Raw genomic sequence first — 22,530 nt, 5'->3', positions numbered from 1 at the left:
TACACATCAGGTCTGCTGACTCTACATGGCAGGTCTGCTGACTCTACACGGCAGGTCTGCTGACTATACATGGCAGGTCTGCTGACTCTACATGGCAGGTCTGCTGACTCTACACGGCAGATCTGCTGACTCTACACGGCAGATCTGCTGACTCTACATGGCAGGTCTGCTGACTCTACACGGCAGGTCTGCTGACTCTACACGGCAGGTCTGCTGACTCTACATGGCAGGTCTGCTGCTCTACACAACAGGTCTGCTGACTCTACATAGCAGGTCTGCTGCTCTACACAACAGGTCTGCTGACCCTACATAGCAGGTGTGCTGACTATACACAGCAGGTCTGCTGACTCTACATAGCAGGTCTGCTGACTCTACATAGGTCTGCTGACTCTACACATCAGGTCTGCTGACTCTACACATCAGGTCTGCTGACTCTACATGGCAGGTCTGCTGACTCTACACAACAAGTCTGCTGACTTTACACGGCAAGTCTGCTGACTACACATCAGGTCTGCTGACTCTACAGGGCAGGTCTGCTGACTCTACATGGCAGGTCTGCTGACTCTACACATCAGGTCTGCTGACTCTACACATCAGGTCTGCTGAATCTACACATCAGGTCTGCTGAATCTGCATAGCAGGTCTGCTGACTCTACACATAAGGTCTGCTGACTCTACACATCAGGTCTGCTGACTCTACACATCAGGTCTGCTGGCTACACATCAGGTCTGCTGAATCTACACATCAGGTCTGCTGACTCTGCATAGCAGGTCTGCTGACTCTGCATAGCAGGTCTGCTGACTCTACACATCAGGTCTGCTGACTCTACATGGCAGGTCTGCTGACTCTACATGGCAAGTCTGCTGACTCTACATGGCAGGTCTGCTGACTCTACACAACAAGTCTGCTGACTTTACACGGCAAGTCTGCTGACTCTACATGGCAAGTCTGCTGACTCTACATGGCAAGTCTGCTGACTCTACATGGCAAGTCTGCTGACTCTACATGGCAAGTCTGCTGACTCTACATGGCAAGTCTGCTGACTATACATGGCAGGTCTGCTGACTCTACACGGCAGGTCTGCTGACTCTACACGGCAGGTCTGCTGACTACATGGCAGGTCTGCTGACTCTACATGGCAAGTCTGCTGACTCTACATGGCAAGTCTGATGACTCTACATGGCAAGTCTGCTGTCTACACATCAGGTCTGCTGACTCTACAGGGCAGGTCTGCTGACTCTACATGGCAGGTCTGCTGACTCTACACATCAGGTCTGCTGACTCTACACATCAGGTCTGCTGACTCTACACATCAGGTCTGCTGACTCTACACATCAGGTCTGCTGACTCTACACATCAGGTCTGCTGACTCTACACATCAGGTCTGCTGAATCTACACATCAGGTCTGCTGACTCTGCATAGCAGGTCTGCTGACTCTACACATCAGGTCTACTGACTGCATAGCAGGTCTGCTGACGATACACAGAAGTTCTGCATAGCAGGTCTGCTGACTCTGCATAGCAGGTCTGCTGACTCTGCATAGCAGGTCTGCTGACTATACACAGAAGGTCTGCATAGCAGGTCTGCTGACTCTACATGGCAGGTCTGCTGACTCTACACATCAGGTCTGCTGACTCTACACATCAGGTCTGCTGACTCTACACATCAGGTCTGCTGACTCTGCATAGCAGGTCTGCTGACTCTACACATCAGGTCTGCTGAATCTACACATCAGGTCTGCTGAATCTACACATCAGGTCTGCTGACTCTGCATAGCAGGTCTGCTGACTCTGCATAGCAGGTCTGCTGACTCTGCATAGCAGGTCTGCTGACTCTACACATCAGGTCTGCTGACTCTACATGGCAGGTCTGCTGACTCTACATGGCAAGTCTGCTGACTCTACATGGCAGGTCTGCTGACTCTACACAACAAGTCTGCTGACTCTACACGGCAAGTCTGCTGACTCTACATGGCAAGTCTGCTGACTCTACATGGCAAGTCTGCTGACTCTACATGGCAAGTCTGCTGACTCTACATGGCAAGTCTGCTGACTATACATGGCAGGTCTGCTGACTCTACACGGCAGGTCTGCTGACTCTACACGGCAGGTCTGCTGACTACGTGGCAGGTCTGCTGACTCTACATGGCAAGTCTGCTGACTCTACATGGCAAGTCTGATGACTCTACATGGCAGGTCTGCTGTCTACACATCAGGTCTGCTGACTCTACAGGGCAGGTCTGCTGACTCTACACATCAGGTCTGCTGACTCTACACATCAGGTCTGCTGACTCTACACATCAGGTCTGCTGACTCTACACATCAGGTCTGCTGACTCTACACATCAGGTCTGCTGACTCTACACATCAGGTCTGCTGACTCTGCATAGCAGGTCTGCTGACTCTACACATCAGGTCTGCTGACTCTACACATCAGGTCTGCTGACTCTGCATAGCAGGTCTGCTGACGATACACAGAAGTTCTGCATAGCAGGTCTGCTGACTCTGCATAGCAGGTCTGCTGACTATACACAGAAGGTCTGCATAGCAGGTCTGCTGACTCTGCATAGCAGGTCTGCTGACTATACACAGAAGGTCTGCATAGCAGGTCTGCTGACTCTACATAGCAGGTTTGCTGACTCTACACATCAGGTCTGCTGACTATACACAGAAGGTCTGCTGACTCTGCATAGCAGGTCTGCTGACTCTACATAGCAGGTCTGCCGACTATACATGGCAGCTTTGCTGACTCTACACATCAGGTCTGCTGACTCTACACGGCAGATCTGCTGACTCTACACGGCAGGTCTGCTGACTCTACACGGCAGGTCTGCTGACTCTACACGGCAGGTCTGCTGACTCTACATAGCAGGTCTGCCGACTCTACATGGCAGGTCTGCTGACTCTACATAGCAGGTCTGCTGACTCTACACGGCAGGTCTGCTGACTCTACATAGCAGGTCTGCTGCTCTACACAACAGGTCTGCTGACCCTACATAGCAGGTGTGCTGACTATACACAGCAGGTCTGCTGACTCTACATAGCAGGTCTGCTGACTCTACATGGCAAGTCTGCTGACTCTACATGGCAGGTCTGCTGACTCTACATGGCAGGTCTGCTGACTCTACACAACAAGTCTGCTGACTTTACACGGCAAGTCTGCTGACTCTACATGGCAAGTCTGCTGACTCTACATGGCAAGTCTGCTGACTCTACATGGCAAGTCTGCTGACTACACATCAGGTCTGCTGACTCTACAGGGCAGGTCTGCTGACTCTACACATCAGGTCTGCTGACTCTACACATCAGGTCTGCTGAATCTACACATCAGGTCTGCTGAATCTACACATCAGGTCTGCTGACTCTGCATAGCAGGTCTGCTGACTCTGCATAGCAGGTCTGCTGACTCTACACATCAGGTCTGCTGAATCTACACATTAGGTCTGCTGACTCTGCATAGCAGGTCTGCTGACTCTACACATCAGGTCTGCTGACTCTACACATCAGGTCTGCTGACTCTACACATCAGGTCTGCTGACTCTACACATCAGGTCTGCTGACTCTGCATAGCAGGTCTGCTGACTCTACACATCAGGTCTGCTGACTCTACATGGCAGGTCTGCTGACTCTACATGGCAAGTCTGCTGACTCTACATGGCAAGTCTGCTGACTACATGGCAAGTCTGCTGACTCTACACAACAAGTCTGCTGACTCTACATGGCAAGTCTGCTGACTCTACACAACAAGTCTGCTGACTTTACACGGCAAGTCTGCTGACTCTACATGGCAAGTCTGCTGACTCTACATGGCAAGTCTGCTGACTCTACATGGCAAGTCTGCTGACTCTACATGGCAAGTCTGCTGACTCTACATGGCAAGTCTGCTGACTACACCTCAGGTCTGCTGACTCTACAGGGCAGGTCTGCTGACTCTACATGGCAGGTCTGCTGACTCTACACATCAGGTCTGCTGACTCTACACATCAGGTCTGCTGACTCTGCACAGCAGGTCTGCTGACTCTGCATAGCAGGTCTGCTGACTCTGCATAGCAGGTCTGCTGACTCTACACATCAGGTCTGCTGACTCTACACATCAGGTCTGCTGACTCTACACATCAGGTCTGCTGAATCTACACATCAGGTCTGCTGACTCTGCATAGCAGGTCTGCTGACTATACACAGAAGGTCTGCATAGCAGGTCTGCTGACTCTACATAGCAGGTTTGCTGACTCTACACATCAGGTCTGCTGACTCTACACATCAGGTCTGCTGACTCTGCATAGCAGGTTTGCTGACTCTACACATCAGGTCTGCTGACTATACGCATTAGGTCTGCTGACTCTGCATAGCAGGTCTGCTGACTCTACAAATATGCAATGTTCTAGTAATCCCAGATTGTGTTTTACCTTTTGTTTTATTCTGTATTTGTTTTGGGTGTCTGTCACCATTGACATCGTCATCTTCATCTTTACATTTAGTCGACAATCTCTTAATTTTCCCTTCTTTCTTCAGTTCTTCTTCTCTCTTCCGATGATCTGCCATATCTTTCTCTAAATAGTAGTTAGCAGCTCGTTTCATGTACTCGTCTTTTGCTGTACTTCCTGGGGGGTTGTAATCCGTGCTTTCCTCAAATGAAATTGATAATGCCGTTGGCACCGATTTCTTCCGATCTGTAAAGATCTGTTGTCGGCTGTCATGTTTGGCTAATGGTGGCATACCTGTTGAAGTAAAAAAGTCCAACCAGTGAGTAATACCTTTGTAACATCCCCCTTCATACAGAAATGGTGTCACTGTTCACATCAAGCTGGTCATGTTCCTAATTACAGTGATGTACAAGTTAAGAAAAAAATATATTATTATACCATACATCCATGCATATAAAACACTCATTCAGAACAAAATTATAGACAAAACCATGCAGACAATATATACTGTCATGCATTCACCATGCACGTACCACGGTGTCATTGTAAATATATCGTCCTGTACATTGCCAGAGAAAGTAGAAACGAATGTCACTGTTATTTTCTATAGATAGTAATTTTATGAGATTTACAAACCACTCGTATACAAAGAATGACACCACTTCTAAAATATGTTTGTTAATGTGCATTAATGTGAAATAATGTACATCAATGTGAAATAATGTACATTAATGTGAAATATTGTACATCAATGTGAAAATAGTGTACATCAATGTAAAATAATGTGATGATGATATTGTGAAGAGACTGCAAAGTCAGTGAGTTTTAACGTCAGAGAACCAGATTAAATCTAGGTCTCCCCATACAATAAGACTATGAACCGAGTAACATAAGAACATTGCATTGCATGCCAGACAATAGCTTTATAACCACTAATAATGAAGTACACATGGAGACACCTATACCCATGTCTACACATGGTGACACCTATACCCATGTCTACACATGGTGACACCTATACCCATGTCTACACATGGTGACACCTATACCCATATCTACATACCAAATTTGTATTCCATACGGCCTGCAGGTTTGGAGAAAACAGTTTTGTTAATTTACTTACTAATATTGGATCTTCAATAAAATAAGGGGTCGATAAAATGAGATTTCTATTACGTAACCCTGCCATATCATATATATGGCCATCATTTTGAATCTAATCTGAAGAGCAAAATCTTGTGCATCAAGGTCCTACAATGTCCTACAATGTCCTACAATGTCCTGAAATTCCAAGATCTGGTTCTAAAATATCAGAAATGCTTGATTTTGATGAACTTAAAATTGCACTCAGAATTGAATGGCAAAACCAATGGTATTTTCGGATTTTCTTCAAACAAGGACAAATAAATCATATATACCTGGGTAAGGGAAGTCCCTAATCTGTAATAGTATTTATAGTATATAGAATATGATGTTATTACAAGGATATCACTAAGTATGCACAAAGACAGTACAGTGGGAGTAACGACCGATGCACAGTGGAGGTTGATACAACCGTGTACTGTCTGAGTGCATACTTTGCAGTATCCTCATAATAACCTTATCATTATACATCTTTTCCTCCCAGGGATACTCATGGGAATGCCGAAATCCAAAATGTTTAGAACAGATTTAGCAAACTTCTTTGTGTAGGGTCTGGTCAAACCCTGGTGGCAGCCATGTTTGTTTTTATTATTAGAGGACACTTATGCACGTAAGCATTCCATATTTGGAATTTACCTTTCCTAATATGGTAGGATGGAAATACCCAGTACAATACCGGAAAATTACCGCACACTGTAACTTATGGCGTTACAGTGACAGATGTATAAATTACCCGGCACAATAACATCTATTTTATCTCCATAATTATGCTAGTTGTAATGATGTGTTATTGCATCCTACCTTATCAGAAAATGGGAATTCCAAATAAGAAATGGTTACATGATTTCCAAGATGGCAGCTAGGCCGTGTGTCTCTAAATCTTGTTCAGTTCTAGGCTTCATACAGCAGGTGGATTGGGAAGATGGATAAGGTAATCACAAGGATATTGCAAGACATTACATAGTTGCCATATCATTCTTGTAATAACATTATATGGTATAAAATGGTTGGTCTGATCATGAGTTTCAATTTTCCCAACTTGTATGTATGCAAATTTTTATAACAGTAATGTAATATAATTTAAATATAGTTTTTGATGTGATAATATTACAAAGAGTCCCAAATTTGTGGTAATATAGTGCAATAATTCTGGTGGCTGAAAACAAGCCATCTCACAAAATTATGGATATCTCCGCACATACCGTCCAATACATGATTACAAGCAAGGAAAAGTGACAAACATGTACGGTAAATGACTTAATTGGGTTCATGTATTAAGGTGTAAACATGTTATGTCACATGAAACAAAAGTTACAATGTTTATGATGGTTGTTGCTATGGTTACATCTGTTATCAGATGGGCACATCAGATTGTAAATATAAACAACAAATTTACCTCTTTCTTTTCTCAACCCCTCTTCTTTTTCCTTTGCGAGTCTGATTTCTTTCTCAATGGGCGTCTCTTTCTTCACATTGGTAGGACCATTCTGTTGAGTGGCTGGCATTTCAAAGTCATTGTCTTGTTTCGTTGATACAATTTTAGTAGTTTTGGAGACAGGTGGCTGACTTTTGTTTTGTTCAGGAACACTAATAATAGTTGGTCTAGTGAAAACTGCTCTAGCTTGAGCAGTTCTTGTCTTTGCATCCACGTTATTGTTATTACAAGAAGAGGCTGGTTTCTTATCTTTCTTGTCAATAGTAATCACTTCTAGATTATTTATCTTTTGTATGTCAAGTTTCTTATCTTTTGTATGTTTTTCTTTTTTCTCTAACTTATTTTCATTTGTTTTTTTAGCAATTCCAGCTCTTTCTCGTTGTTTCTGCACTGCAGCTTCACGTTCCTTCTGTAGTCTTATTTCTCGTTGAATGATGGTCTCATTCAGTGGGGGTGCTGCAGGTTCTTCCATGTCAGAGTCAGAAAGCGATGAATCCTCCAAATTTACTGGATCTGGTACACTTTTCTAAAAGACAAGGCAATGGGCTTTATATAACATATATAATTATTCTAGGAAATGAAGTGTCATTAAAAGTGTTAATCTCACGAATAGTTTGTAATCCTCATTTTAATGACAACTTCTTCTGCCATTAACAAGATGTATAAAATTGACTGAAGCTAGTTATTGAATATACCAAACAAATTTAGTAAATATAAATCAAAATCTTTTGTTAAACCAATACAAGTAAATGCCAGCAGGTAAAGCTGAGATTAAGAATCAGATCACCAAAGATTCAGGAGCGGATCATTGAGGAAGGGGGGGGGGGGTGTTTTTTATTTACTGGGTAATGTTCTAAATATAGTCTTACAATGTCAGCCATATAATTCGTCTGATAATATACCCCCCTCCAGGAACCAATGGTCCATTCCTTATACCGCACAGACATTCAATCTCAGTCACCATATCAAAAATTAGAAATGTATTTTTGTAATTTTTTAAAATGTTCAAATATTAGTAGTAAATGCTTTACCCCAGCCTCCTCTGACTGGATCTCTGCTTCACTACTGACAATAGACTCCAAGACATTTGCTATAAGACTCCTGTTGCACCCACTATAAATTTGCATATCCCAACCTTTAGCCTTTGAATAATTAATTACATGACCGTATTTGTCAACTGTTGATGTTACATTTTTGAAGACATAGTAATCAATGTGCAGTGTTTAGGTTGTTGCGTTGGTGGATAGAATTTTCATTGTTTGATTAAAAGATCATTCACTGGCTTCAGTATCGGCTATGGTATGTTTTCTCATTGTGAGACAGAATTGGTATGCAGTACTGATAAAATGTTTCATTGTAATTATGGCGCGATCGCAGCAGAAATGCACACTTCGAAATAGCGACTCTTTTGTCGGGTAGAACCCCAAAAAAGATTATCATTATATCTCCTATGAAACTTGCGTGAATCTGGTCACCCCCTAAAATCTGGTCACCCTCTAAAATCTGGTCACCCCCTAAAATCTGGTCACCCCCTAAAATCTGGTCACCCTCTAAAATCTGGTCACCCTCTAAAATCTGGTCACCCCCTAAAATCTGGTCACCCTCTAAAATCTGGTCACCCTCTAAAATCTGGTCACCCTCTAAAATCTGGTCACCTTCTAAAATCTGGTCACCCTCTAAAATCTGGTCACCCCCTAAAATCTGGTCACCCCCTAAAATCTGGTCACTCTCTAAAATCTGGTCACTCTCTAAAATCTGGTCACCCTCTAAAATCTGACATAAATGTATTCAAATTGAACAGAAACAACAACGATACTAAATCATCAAACATCAAATGACTCTCCCCTTTGGCTGGAGTTAATGTGGACAGAAACGAGAACTTGTCGTCACACCTTTGCCGAGATTGCAAGAGACAACGTGAAAGTTTTGAGAAAATCATGCAAACTCTCTTGAATGGTGTGATATATAAATACATGTTTATTGTGTAGGCATTAAACAGTGCGTCCCTTATGCCAATAAAATATTTTATACTGAAACTTGAGTGTTTGTGTCGTAAACAAGGTTCGTTGAAGTCAAACTTTCCGCCCTGCCAATGTTAAACTTTCCGCTCATTGCGTGGTATATTCAAGCAAGATATAGAACCGAGAATTAATCGAAAGTTTTTGTTGTTGCAGACATGATTTATGAGATTTGATTGATGATTATTGAACGAAATAAATAATTTATTTATTAAAAATATGACCAATCAACATACATCTAATTTCAGAGCACAGATGAATCGTATAGCAAATGTACTGGAGTCTATTTTTGGTAGCGAAGCAGAAAAACAGATGAAGTAAGCTAGGGTATAAATGTTTAGTTTGTGAAATAGAAAAGCTTGTTGTCATGGCAACAGTAAACTTTTGCTGCATATTTGATTAATTTGCATATTCTTCTGAAAGAGCTTTTGAAATTAAAAGTTAAATATATTAAGTTTATGAATATAAGCTGAAAGGAAAGATAACTTGTTATATAATAATAATAATAATAATAAATTATATATATAAATTGCAAATAAAGTACTGTGGAATACTTTATTTTCGCTGGAATTAATTTTCGCTGAAAAGGCTTTTTGGGCGTTTTGCTTGGAATTTATTTTCACTGATTTTTCATGAGTTCAATGTGAAATATAGGAAAAAAAGTATATTCGCTGGATTTTATTTTCACGGAATCATCCCTTCAGCGAAAATAGCGAAAATAAATTCCAAGCGAAAATAAAGTATTCTACAGTATACCGGTATTATTAATTAAAGATAAAACACAGACATGCACATACAAGTGAAAATATCATATCAAAATTATATAAATATCAAATATGCGATGAAATAAGCATTATGCAATATTATTATACATGTTATGGTGATACATGCAGTGGAAGAGATGAGCATGCAGTGAAAGAGATGAGCATGCAGTGAAAGAGATGAGCATGCAGTGAAAGAGATGAGCATGCAGTGAAAGAGATGAGCATGAGATTCTATCACCAATATCACATGTAGTCCTGTGAACACAACCGATAAATATCAATGCCCTGTGTGTAGATTACCTGGAATTACTGCAGACTGTAATGATTGGGAAGGGGAGTCACATTTAAGTATGACAGAGTTTTGTTTTCATGCTGTTAATGTACATTAGTGTATGCCAACATTTCCAATTGTTGTGGAAGAGAGTGTTAATCTGATGACATCTATGTTAGGTTACAACTGAGAGGTAGTTACCTGGTCCTCAACAAATGTTGTTTTTTGTTCCACAACTACTGTATGTGCCTCTTTAAGGACATCAATACCATGTTCCATGGATGGTAACACATTATGATAATGTGATGGTGCTTCCTGTCTGTTTACTCCTTTTATGTTTTTAGCTTCGTTTTTGCCCGATACTGGTATTTGATCAGGTTTAAAGTTCTGTTTCTTAGGTTCTGAGGTGGTCTTAATTGGTTGCCATAGTGGCCGCGTCTTCTCTGGTTTGGAAGAGGAAACAATGTATGCAGGTTCCTCATCCTCAGATGAACGTGTCAATATTCCTCTTTCCTTTCGCAGTATTTCTTCACGCTCCCTCTCCTGGCGAATTTCTCTCTCAATACGACTCTCAATACTGATTGGTGAAGTCTTGTGAATATCATCATGCTCAGGCAAGGCATGAGAACAAGTCTTTACTCTGCCAAGATGCAACAGTTCCTCTTCTTTCTCCCTTTGTGCTCTGAGTTCTTTTTCAAGGACTGACTTCCCAAACTCTGATTTCTCTGCAACAACTTCATCATTCTCACTAGAAATACTTTTTTCTGAATCATTAGAAGAAACAGATTCCTCTTCATCATCAAGTATTGTTGGTTCACTTCTTGAGTAACCATGGGATACTGCTTTATCTTGTTGCTTAGCGACATATGGCTCATATTTATTCCCACTATGAGCAGCCTGGAGTTCTCTTTGAAACTCTAGCTCTTTTTCCCGCTGCAGTCGTATTTCTTTTTCAATTATACTTTCATGTTTCTCTATCTTGTCATCTAATTCATCATCTTCTTGCACATAAGCATGCTCGCTGCTGTCAGTAAATTCATATGATCCCTCAATACTTTCCGATGCACTCGCTGAATCATGATCTTCATCTTTTGGTGGCAATTGTCTCTCTACACGTTGCTGCTTTGCATTGTATTTTGTGACATGTGGATAAACAGGTAAAGGAATCTCATTCTTCAGTGACAATCGTTGTTCCCACTGCATTCTCGTCTTCGCTGTATTGCAAATCGATTCACCCTCATCCTCACCACTATCTCTATGCATGTCATCTTGAATTTTTTGTTTTTTATCGTTCTCAGAACCAATGTTCTCAGACTCAGGCATGGCTAGCTTTTTATCCCATTGTTGTTGAATGGCAAACCTATCGATATGGTCGTCATCTATCCCAGAATGCACTGCTAAAGTTGCATTCTGTCTAGGAATATCTTCCACTACTGGTATGTCTTCACTTTTCAATGTGTCACCAAGCCCACTATCCCAGGTATCATTCAGACTGGTTGATGAATCACTTTTATTACGTTCTTTTTTCTTCTTTCTTTCTTCATATTGCTTTATACTTTCTAAGGTTTTCATATCAGTGTGCGTTTCATCATTCTTATCTGCAATCCAAGGTGGGTGAACTTGATTGGTTTTCAACACTCTTTGTTCAGCAATGATGTTTTTTCTTAACCTTTCTCTCTTAAATTCGGGGTCTTCTTCCTCAGTTGTTGTCAAAACTTCAACAATGCATCTTTTAGGAGCTTCTTTTTTCCTGAAAACAGGACCAAAATCCTGGTAGACGTTTACAGGCATTGAGGGCTTTATTGATCGCCGACTGACAAACTCTCTGTCTTCTGTGGCTGGGTCATTACTGGCTGACATGGTAGTCTCCCACTTTTCAATTAAAGCAAGTTTATCAATTGGTTTGGTGTCAATATTCTCATCATTGTCAACACGCTCACACTCTCGAAGATCTCTTTCTTCAGCTGTTATTTTGTAAACTTGATAACTTGCATCCAATATGTCATCATCATCAGTATTAAAAACTTGTATTGGTTCTTTCGTAGATTCCAATACGTCATCAGTATTAAAAACTTGTATTGTTTCTTTCGTAGATTCCAATACGTCATCAGTATTAAAAACTTGTATTGTTTCTTTCGTAGATTCCATTACGTCATCAGTATTAAAAACTTGTATTGTTTCTTTCGTAGATTCCAATACGTCATCAGTATTAAAAACTTGTATTGTTTCTATCGTAGATTCCAATGCGTCATCAGTATTAAAAACTTGTATTGTTTCTTTCGTAGATTCCAATACGTCATCAGTATTAAAAACTTGTATTGTTTCTTTCGTGGTTTCTAATTCTTTCATTCTGACATCCGGTTGTGTTTCTGGTACAATGCTGTCGGACTTAGTCGCTTTCGTAAGCAAAGTCTTGTCATTCTTATCGCTCGGCCAAATAATTTCTGGTGTAGAATCAATCTCTCTGACCAGCACTTTCTTTGTAGAAAACTCCATTTTTGGGGACTCTTCAGTTGGTGATATTGGAGTCCATTCCAAATTAACTAAGTCACCTTCATTTGTTTCAGTGACTGGTGATGGAATGTTTGGTAATTTCTGGTTGAATAAATCAGTATCCGTGTAAAAAAGTGATTTTTCATCATTTGTGGAGACTTGTGAAATATTTAGTGGTGGAGGTGTATCTGGTAGTTCTGGAGAGAGCAAATCATCATTACCCATATCAAAAGCCATGCCGTCATTTTTACTGGATAACAAGTCTGGTGTCTGAAGAGATGTTTCTATTTTTGGTTTCTCAGGCAAGAATATATCACCAAATCCATCATCTTGTTTATCTTTTACAGTGACTGTTGAGTCAACTCCCTCGGGTAAGTAAAAAGAGTTATCAAATTCAACGATTGGTTGATCAATTTGTGGAGGGGGTGGACTGACTGGTAATTCAGGGGTCATTATATCATAGAATAAAGAGCCATCGGTATGATCCGATGCCACATTACTTTCTTCTGCAAGTGGCTTTCCTGTAGGTGACTGCGATGGAAAATAAAAAGAAAAATCATCAATGTTTGTTTCTGGTGTTTTATTTTCTTTCTTAGGAGGCCCATCCATTGGTAATTGTGGAGGAGCAACATCATCAGGAGTGGAATAGAAGGAGATATTTTCATCCTGATCAGGATTGAAGAAACTGTCTTTGTTTTCACAAAGTTGCCTCCGATTCTTCTCACTTTCTCTCAAAGCTTCATCCATTTCTTCATCACCTTGACTATCCCCTAGTTGCTCAGCAACAATAACATTGGACTCTTGTTGATATTTTCCTGCAACTTCATCTGAAGAAGTCTTTAACAGATCATCTGCTTCAATTTTCTGTTAATAAGAATAAAAATTTCTCATATTTTCATTTTTTGCAATAAGACAAAATAATTCATACCTTCTATGAGAGTCAAATCTGAGCCTTGTAATAAGAATTAAAATTGACAATTAAAAGAATTCAAATGTTGGTAATTAACATTATCATTGCTGGATAAAAGTACATATCAAGATATTCCATCATTTACACTAGATACGGTAAATACCTTATAATTGTGGCCTTAAAAAGAAACATACACAGTTATGCTTCTTTAAGAATTATTATTTCTCATTCCTTTTTAATCATTAATGTGATTACTGACGGTGACCTATGACCTAAGTGTATGTATAGCCTGTACTAGGATTTGATTCAATTGGGACAGTAGTTCTTATTTGTAAATTAGATTACAGAAAAATGTTGCAAACTGTTTCACAACTTAAATAACACTACAAAAAAGTGCAATGAAAGCAGACATACATGTTTGGATTCATCCATTGCCTTAACTTTTTTTACTGTTACAACAAATGGTTTCATTAGAAATGGCACCTAAAATAGTGATCCACAATCTACTGTAGTAATGCAGACTTTGGAGCAAATTTAGTCTTTTACTGTCTAAATCTGGCAGGTTTACTCAAAACATTTAGTGAAACCCCTGATTTAAGAATAAACGCAGAAAGTAATTAAAAGCAACTTTTGAAACCTATCTTCAAATAAATCTCTTAAAATTTTTGTAGGATAGACTCTTAGTAATAAAATGCTATTAAATGAGTCTATTTATAGAAACTACCAAACTGTAATAAAATGTTTTTGTGACAAGAGTATTCAACTAACAAACAATCTAATTATTAACTATAACATCCTGTTTAATAGTATGAAATGAAGAATGTAGAAAACAAGTACTACAGTTAAGGTGTGCAGCCTTTATTTTGCAATTGTAACAACTATATGGTGACACTCTTTATACTTAATAACCCATGACAATCCTAGCTACAATACATAACAAGTCTTGCTTCTACACACTTGATATGTTGAACTTTAATTTTTTCCTTTTATTTTTACTATTTTAATAAAAATGAAAATATGTTCATAAAAGTAGGATTATTAATAAGTAGGAAAATTATTGAACCCTTGAAACCATGGTTACACAGTATAGAAAGAGTACATTACTCCCAATCTTTTCCTGCTATCTGCAATAAATCATTTTCCCACCAAAGTTGTTGAGTACATTCTTTCATGTTTAATTTTGTAATTTGCATTTGTGCATAACCTCTTACATCTAAAGGTCACACTTCACTATCATTAAAACTTTCTTTTATAATTTTGATTAGTTAATTATCATGAACCCCCAAAACAGTTTTAACATGGTGGAAATCAAGGTTTAGTATTATAAGCTTATTTATAATATACCGGTACTGTAATTAATGCCCGAGTGCATCGTACATAGAATAATATAGTAGCATACAATGCACTCAAACACATTCATGTATTTTGTGTAAAACTTATTATTATATGGTCTGGATTACTGACTGTCCCTGTACTGCCCACAGTTGGCTGTTTCAATGTACAAGAGACGTGATGGTCTGGATTACTGACCGTCCCTGTACTGCCCACAGTTAGCTGTTTCAATGTACAGGGGATGTGATGGTCTGGATTACTGACCGTCCCTGTACTGCCCACAGTTGGCTGTTTCAATGTACAGGGGACGTGATGGTCTGGATTACTGACCATTTCTGTACTGCCAACAGTTTGCTGTTTCAATGTACAGGGGACGTGATGGTCTGGATTACTGACCGTCCCTGTACTGCCCACAGTTTGCTGTTTCAATGTACAGGGGACGTGATGGTCTGGATTACTGACCGTCCCTGTACTGCCGACAGTTTGCTGTTTCAATGTACAGGGGACGTGATGGTCTGGATTACTGACCATTCCTGTACTGCCGACAGTTTGCTGTTTCAATGTACAAGGGACGTGATGGTCTGGATTACTGACCATCCCTGTACTGCCCACAGTTTGCTGTTTCAATGTACAGGGGCTGTGATGGTCTGGATTACTGACCATTCCTGTACTGCCGACAGTTTGCTGTTTCAATGTACAAGGGACGTGATGGTCTGGATTACTGACCGTCCCTGTACTGCCCACAGTTTGCTGTTTCAATGTACAGGGGCTGTGATGGTCTGGATTACTGACCATTCCTGTACTGCCGACAGTTTGCTGTTTCAATGTACAGGGGACGTGATGGTCTGGATTACTGACCATTCCTGTACTGCCCACAGTTTGCTGTTTCAATGTACAGGGGACGTGATAGTCTGGATTACTGACCGTCCCTGTACTGCCCACAGTTTGCTGTTTCAATGTACAGGGGACGTGATGGTCTGGATTACTGACCATTTCTGTACTGCCGACAGTTTGCTGTTTCAATGTACAGGGGACGTGATGGTCTGGATTACTGACCATTCCTGTACTGCCCACAGTTTGCTGTTTCAATGTACAGGGGACGTGATGGTCTAGATTACTGACCATTCCTGTACTGCCGACAGTTTGCTGTTTCAATGTACAGGGGACGTGATGGTCTGGATTACTGACCATTCCTGTACTGCCCACAGTTTGCTGTTTCAATGTACAGGGGACGTGATGGTCTGGATTACTGATTAATTTTGAATCCTAATTATACATTTGTTGTTAACAACCACCTGTTAACTAGCTAAAATTTGGTAAACAGGTGACAGACCAGTCTTAATTTTGAATCCTAATTATACATTTGTTGTTAACAACCACCTGTTAACTAGCTAAAATTTGGTAAACAGGTGACAGACAAGTCTTAATTTTGAATCCTAATTATACATTTGTTGTTAACAACCACCTGTTAACTAGCTGAAATTTGGTAAACAGGTGACAGACCAGTCTTAATTTTGAATCCTAATTATACATTTGTTGTTAACAACCACCTGTTTACTAGCTAAAATTTGGTAAACAGGTGACAGACCAGTCTTAATTTTGAATCCTAATTATACATTTGTTGTTAACAACCACCTGTTAACTAGCTAAAATTTGGTAAACAGGTGACAGACCAGTCTTAATTTTGAATCCTAATTATACATTTGTTGTTAACAACCACCTGTTAACTAGCTAAAATTTGGTAAACAGGTGACAGACCAGTCTTAATTTTGAATCCTAATTATACATTTGTTGTTAACAACCACCTGTTAACTAGCTAAAATTTGGTGAACAGGTGACAGACCAGTCTTAATTTTGAATCCTAATTATACATTTGTTGTTAACAACCACCTGTTAACTAGCTAAAATTTGGTAAACAGGTGACAAACCAGTCTTAATTTTGAATCCTAATTATACATTTGTTGTTAACAACCACCTGTTAACTAGCTAAAATTTGGTAAACAGGTGACAGACAAGTCTTAATTCTAAAAGCGAGATTATGAAAGCAAACAAAAATCACATTCTACAGAAGATTCTTATTTAATTAAAATCAAAGAATTTCTAGTTTTTGAAAATCAGATAAAGATTTGCGAGTGAACTACGACTATCATTCATTGTGGCAGTGTCAACCTTCCCTGAAGGTGAAAGCAACCCCTCTTTTAAAGTAACAGTATTCCAGCAGAGACAAGTCGTCAGAAATCAGTATAGCTATCACAATGGAATGACCTACATAACACATACCTGCTTTTAAGACTCTACATTTCCTCTGTTATCAAATAAACCCTACTTTTGGTGTATATTACATAATATTGTTCAAATACAAAGAAATAAGAGCATTGATTCTTGTTGAGTTCTTGTAAATCTTACAAGACCATAGAGGTCAAATACCACAGCATAATTGAATCTCTCAGTTGATAACATATATTGTTACTAGCATCTGATATCCCTGACAACATGGCGAATACTATACCTACATAACAAGTTGGCCAGAGGTGAAGGTAACGTCAGATTTCCCTGACAACATGGCGAATACTATACCTACATAACAAGTTGGCCAGAGGTGAAGGTAACGTACCTAGAAAAAGGTGACATAATCTGAGAGTTTCTTAACACAATAAAATGTACTAATCTTTCATGATATCAACAACTGTGGTATTAAGTCCTGTGATTGTTGTCATATGATACAACTGTAAACCGTAAGGACACGATATAGACAAATAATATTGTTTTTCCAGACTTATAAAGTACTTTTTTTGTGCAGAAAGTAATCTAATTGTTTTGAATCCACTTTGAAAGTCGAGATGATTATAAGATCTTGATTACCCTGAAAAAGTATCATATTTTGACAAACTGTAGCATATGATGTTTTTGTATCCGCAGTGGGTACCACAAATAAATAGCAAAGTATTATAGATAGTGTACTTTTAAAAAGGTGCTCATTATAAGACTCTGGAGCCTCCCTTTCTCTAAATCAGCAATCCCGCCACCACATAACCATCGAGAAAGATCTAGGACAGAAGCAAACCACATCAACAAATTCATTTCTCTTAATCACTAGTTATTAAATGGCACTCACTGACTTGAGAGTTTAATAAAAAGATGACAAAAAAATCAGAGCTTGGACATGAACTATAAGTTTTATATAAATTTACACAGAAGTCTAAGAGGGAAGTCTAAGGCGCTTACCTGGTCATCATCGATAGGAGTCTATGTTATCTGAAAGGCTAAAGGTCATGACCTATTTTATATCAAGTTATGAAACAGGTATGTGAAGGTATTTCACCACATGGCATTGTGGGATAGCACAATTCATTTGCAGACATAGATAAAATAACATCAGATGATGACAAACAAATTCTACAATTTAGAATGTAGACATGGAGTTAGTTGCCTAGCAGCGACTCATAGTATAGTGATACAAAAATACTATATCATGTAGAAAGCTACATCATCACAAATCTTTCCAATTCATTGTCATGGAACAAACATCCGTGAAATTCACTGTGATCCCTGACTACATGCAGAACCACAGGGAAATGTTCACCCCACTACAGAGTGATAATGCAGTTTTATTAGTTTTCAATATTCTTAAAAACTGATGTATCACTAAATAGAAACTAATAAAACAAACTATTCAAAATACATTTAACAAATTAAAAAAACAAACTATTAATATATTAATTATTAAACAAGGTTTAAAACCTGTTACCAAATAAGGCCATAAAATGTAACTTTTCATCACAGCTGACCTTATGACATCCAGATAAGCCACATTGCCATAGCAACACTACTATTTTGCTTTTATGGGTTCCGCAAATAAGAATGTATGCACCCGTGTAAGTTTAGTTGTTATCACTATTCCATCTCAATCTGTTTCTTAAAGCCAATCAAAGAGACCAGGGACATCAAGGTAGTAATAGACAACAGGGTCACAGGATTCTCTTTTTGGTATGAAACACTCATGCACAGTCCCTCTATCTATAGAGGGGCTGTGACTCATGCAAATGCTGGGTTTTCACCTAATTTAATTAGCCTCTTTTAACACCCCCCCCCTTCAGTAACCAGTACTTATCCTATACTTCTACCAATAATAAAGCATTGTGTTTGCAGTATCTCTGCCTCCACTAATAATTAACATCAGATAAAAAGATACAGCCACACTGCTCAACCATTTGCTGTCTTCACATAGTAACATCTAATACTTCATTACATACTCACACATTATTATTATGCAGCACTTAACCTTTAGAGCTTTCTTTTTTCAGGATTATCCATTTTTATTTACTGTTTACAGTCGAGGCTCACAAGGGACCATTCCAGGTTACTTTGTTTACTGACCACTTTATAATATATAATAATATAATAATAATAATAATAATATAATAATGAATTTATTGCATCCTTAGAAATAATTTCCATTGGTTGAACAGCAATAAAATGTTAGTAATAAAGTACAATACATATAAAACTAAAAAAAGTAAAAGTAAAATGTCAGTTATTGTTATTTCTGATTTCAAATATTTTGTGTAAGTATTCACCAACTTGTCTTATTACCGGTAGTACATTATAATGTTGTACATTATTATGTTGTTTGTGGTTCACAATGAGCCTCCTCTTTGCCCTAAACGTTTTTTTACTATCATAAAATATGGCATTAGTGTCAGGAGTGGAATAATATCCATGCAATAGTGACTGTTGTACCCCATACTACCCTGAGTAGTAATTCTTCACTGTAATGATAGTCAACCACACCCACATACCCATAAAGCAATAAAACAATTAATCAAACCACAATACCAATAACTCTGCTTTCACAAAGATTTCTGTAAATTTCTTAAATACTATCAATAACTTCTTTTTAACTCGTTTACCGGTAATATTATTTACCCAAAATATTGATTTTGGGTCTAAATTAAGAAATATTATGTTTGTGAGACCAAAACTATTTTAAGAAAATGGATACGATATGCAGAAAGTGGCTTGTTCTTTTGTTGGGAAAAACTGTTTACGGGGTAAGCATATATAGATGTGATACAATCATATAGAAAGCAATGATACGCAGGTATGGATATAAATAACTAGACTTTTGATCATTTCACAATTTGAGTTTTAAGAACAAAGGAAACACTTTTGAGAGAATCAATGTCTCTGAGTCTTAAGAAGCCAAGTGATAATTTTGTGATTTTTCTCACAAATTGATGCAGTTTACAATAATTGCTTAGTACCATATATGCTAACATCAAAAAGCATTTTAAAACTTACATTCAACGCAGACATTATGTCCCATAAGCAATAGTGATGTCTACATGTGGGCTTTCAAGACACGATGAATATCTATATATAACACAGATCTAGACACTGTGACCACAGGCAGTGTTTACAGTACTAAGAGAAAGTCAACAATAGCTGTCACGTGTATGCATTGATTACCATTCAGGTCAGCGAATGTGAAACAATGTGTCAGTCCTGCTCTGACTGGTATACAGTGTAGTCATTACATGCTAGCTCGACAGCTTGTTGTTTTACTTTGCTCAAATTGGAGGTCTCTTGTTTTGCTTAATTTTGGATGCAAAACAAAAATATACATCTAGAAAGTGACTAGAAATCAGAGTTATATATTTAGAAAAAAGACTTCCTTGTTGTTATGCCCACTCACATTTAGACACAAAACTCAGATTGACAAAATAATTATAATTTCAGAGTAACATACTGTTAGGGAAATTGAAAACAAGTTGAAGACCCACTTTGTAACATCATGCGCAGTATCTATTCAATTGACTTGAATTTTCATTTTTGTTGTGACCAAATTTCTGTTAATATTTAATTTTTATTACTTACTTCTGTAGTTTTTTTTTCTTGTACCTTTTTTGTCAATGTATATTACAGATCAATTCAACAAAATATTAATTAATGCAGCGGATAATTGCCTTAAAAAAGTAACCAATAAAAGAACAATAAATAATAAAAACTATAAACATCCAAAACAACAACAATGGTTTGATAAGTCGTGTTCTACAGTAAAAAGGGAATTAATTAGTACCTCTAAGTTGCTAACAAAACAACCAACCAACCCGTATATCAAACACCAATATTATACTCTTAAAAAGCATTATACAAAACTTATAAAATATAAAAAAAGAGAATATAAAAACATGTTGGTGTCCAAACTTGAACATATGGACAGTGCCAACCAAAATGAGTACTGGTCTGTGCTGAAAAGCCTACGTAATCAAAAGACCAAAAATCAAGACACAACAATACTTGGAAAAAATTGGATTGATCATTTTTCAAAACTCTATAATAAAACAAACATTAAAAATCATGAGTTACAAAATAATCTTATAGAAAAAGAAATGCGACAAATTCCCAACCAATATCTAAACTCAAATATCACATACAAAGAAATTCTTAGTGCTATTAGCAAACTAAAAAACAATAAATCAGCTGCTGATGACAGCATTGCCAATGAAATGTTGAAAACCAAAAATAAGTTAATGATAAGATGTTTACAGAAACTTTTCAACTGTATTCTAGATAGTGGAAAATTTCCTGCAACCTGGAAATCTACGATTCTTGTTCCATAACACAAATCAGGCGACAAATTAAATCTTGGCAATTATAGAGCTATTGCATTAACAAGTTGTCTCTCAAAACTATTTACTGGCATAATGAATCAAAGATTGACCACATACTTGGAAGAAAATAAATTATTTACCGACATGCAGTTTGGCTTTAGGAAAGACAGGAGAACGACAGACGCAATTTTCCTGTTAAAAACAGCAGTTGAAAAAACAATTTATAATAAAAACAAGCAGCCTATCGGCTGAGATAGCTCCGCTGTTAGAAATGCACATTTCAATTAAAGAACTGAAGACATCATCAGAAAATGAACAATATGTATAGTATCAAAGCAATCGGACTTACAGTTTTTAACAAGAAGTCGAAAATATCAATTTCTACCAAAAATGACTAAAATATTCACCAAAATTAGAGAATTGAAGATATCATCACGAAATGAACAAATCTGAGAAAGGTCTACATGTAGTATCTATATATGTAATATCAAAGCAATTGAACTTTTGGTTTTTAACAAGAAGTCGAAAATATCACTTTTTACCAAATATGACAAAAATATTCACCAAAATTATAGAATCCAAGATATCATCACGAAATGAACAAATCTGAGAAAGGTCTACATGTAGTATCTAAATATATAATATCAAAGCAATTGAACTATTGGTTTTTAACAAGAAGTCGAAAATATCACTTTTTACCAAAAATTACAAAAATATTCACGAAAATTAGAGAATTGAAGACATCATCACAAAATGAACAAATCTGAAAGAGGTCCACATGTAGTACCTATATATGTAATATCAAAGCAATCGGACTTGTGGTTTTTAACAAGAAGTCGAAAATATCACTTTTTACCAAAAATTACAAAAATATTCACCAAAATTAGAGAATTGAAGATATCATCACAAAATGAACAAATCTGAGAGAGGTCCACATGTAGTACCTATATATGTAGTATCAAAGCAATTGGACTTGCGGTTTTTAACAAGAAGTCGAAAATATCACTTTTTACCAAAAATGATAAAAATATTCACCAAAATTAGAGAATTAAAGATATCATTACAAAATGAACAATTCTGAGAGAGGTCCACATGTAGTACCTATATATGTAATATCAAAGCAATT

General features: G+C 38.0%; 1 protein-coding gene across 5 annotated transcripts in view; it reads right to left on the bottom strand.

Moving 5' to 3' along the window:
* The window catches only part of LOC100379016 (uncharacterized), a 75,105-nt gene that overhangs the window by 11,458 nt on the left and 41,117 nt on the right, over nt 1-22,530 (bottom strand). For 3 of the 5 annotated variants that reach the window (XM_085503493.1, XM_085503497.1, XM_085503495.1), the window contains 4 exons: nt 10,257-13,412; nt 6,964-7,528; nt 5,488-5,508; nt 4,407-4,718 (listed from right to left, as the gene is read on the bottom strand). In XM_085503493.1, coding sequence (XP_085359619.1) covers nt 4,407-4,718; nt 5,488-5,508; nt 6,964-7,528; nt 10,257-13,412 — 4,054 coding nt within the window. Of the gene's footprint in view, nt 1-4,406; nt 4,719-5,487; nt 5,509-6,963; nt 7,529-10,256; nt 13,413-20,091; nt 20,122-22,530 lie in introns of those variants that run through there. The other 2 variants (XM_085503496.1, XM_085503494.1) reach the window with 2 other exon arrangements.

Source organism: Saccoglossus kowalevskii, chromosome 9 (genome assembly GCF_978046115.1).
Source record: "Saccoglossus kowalevskii chromosome 9, keSacKowa6.1, whole genome shotgun sequence".
NCBI lineage: Eukaryota > Metazoa > Hemichordata > Enteropneusta > Harrimaniidae > Saccoglossus > Saccoglossus kowalevskii.
This window is presented reverse-complemented; position numbering and strand designations above follow the sequence as displayed.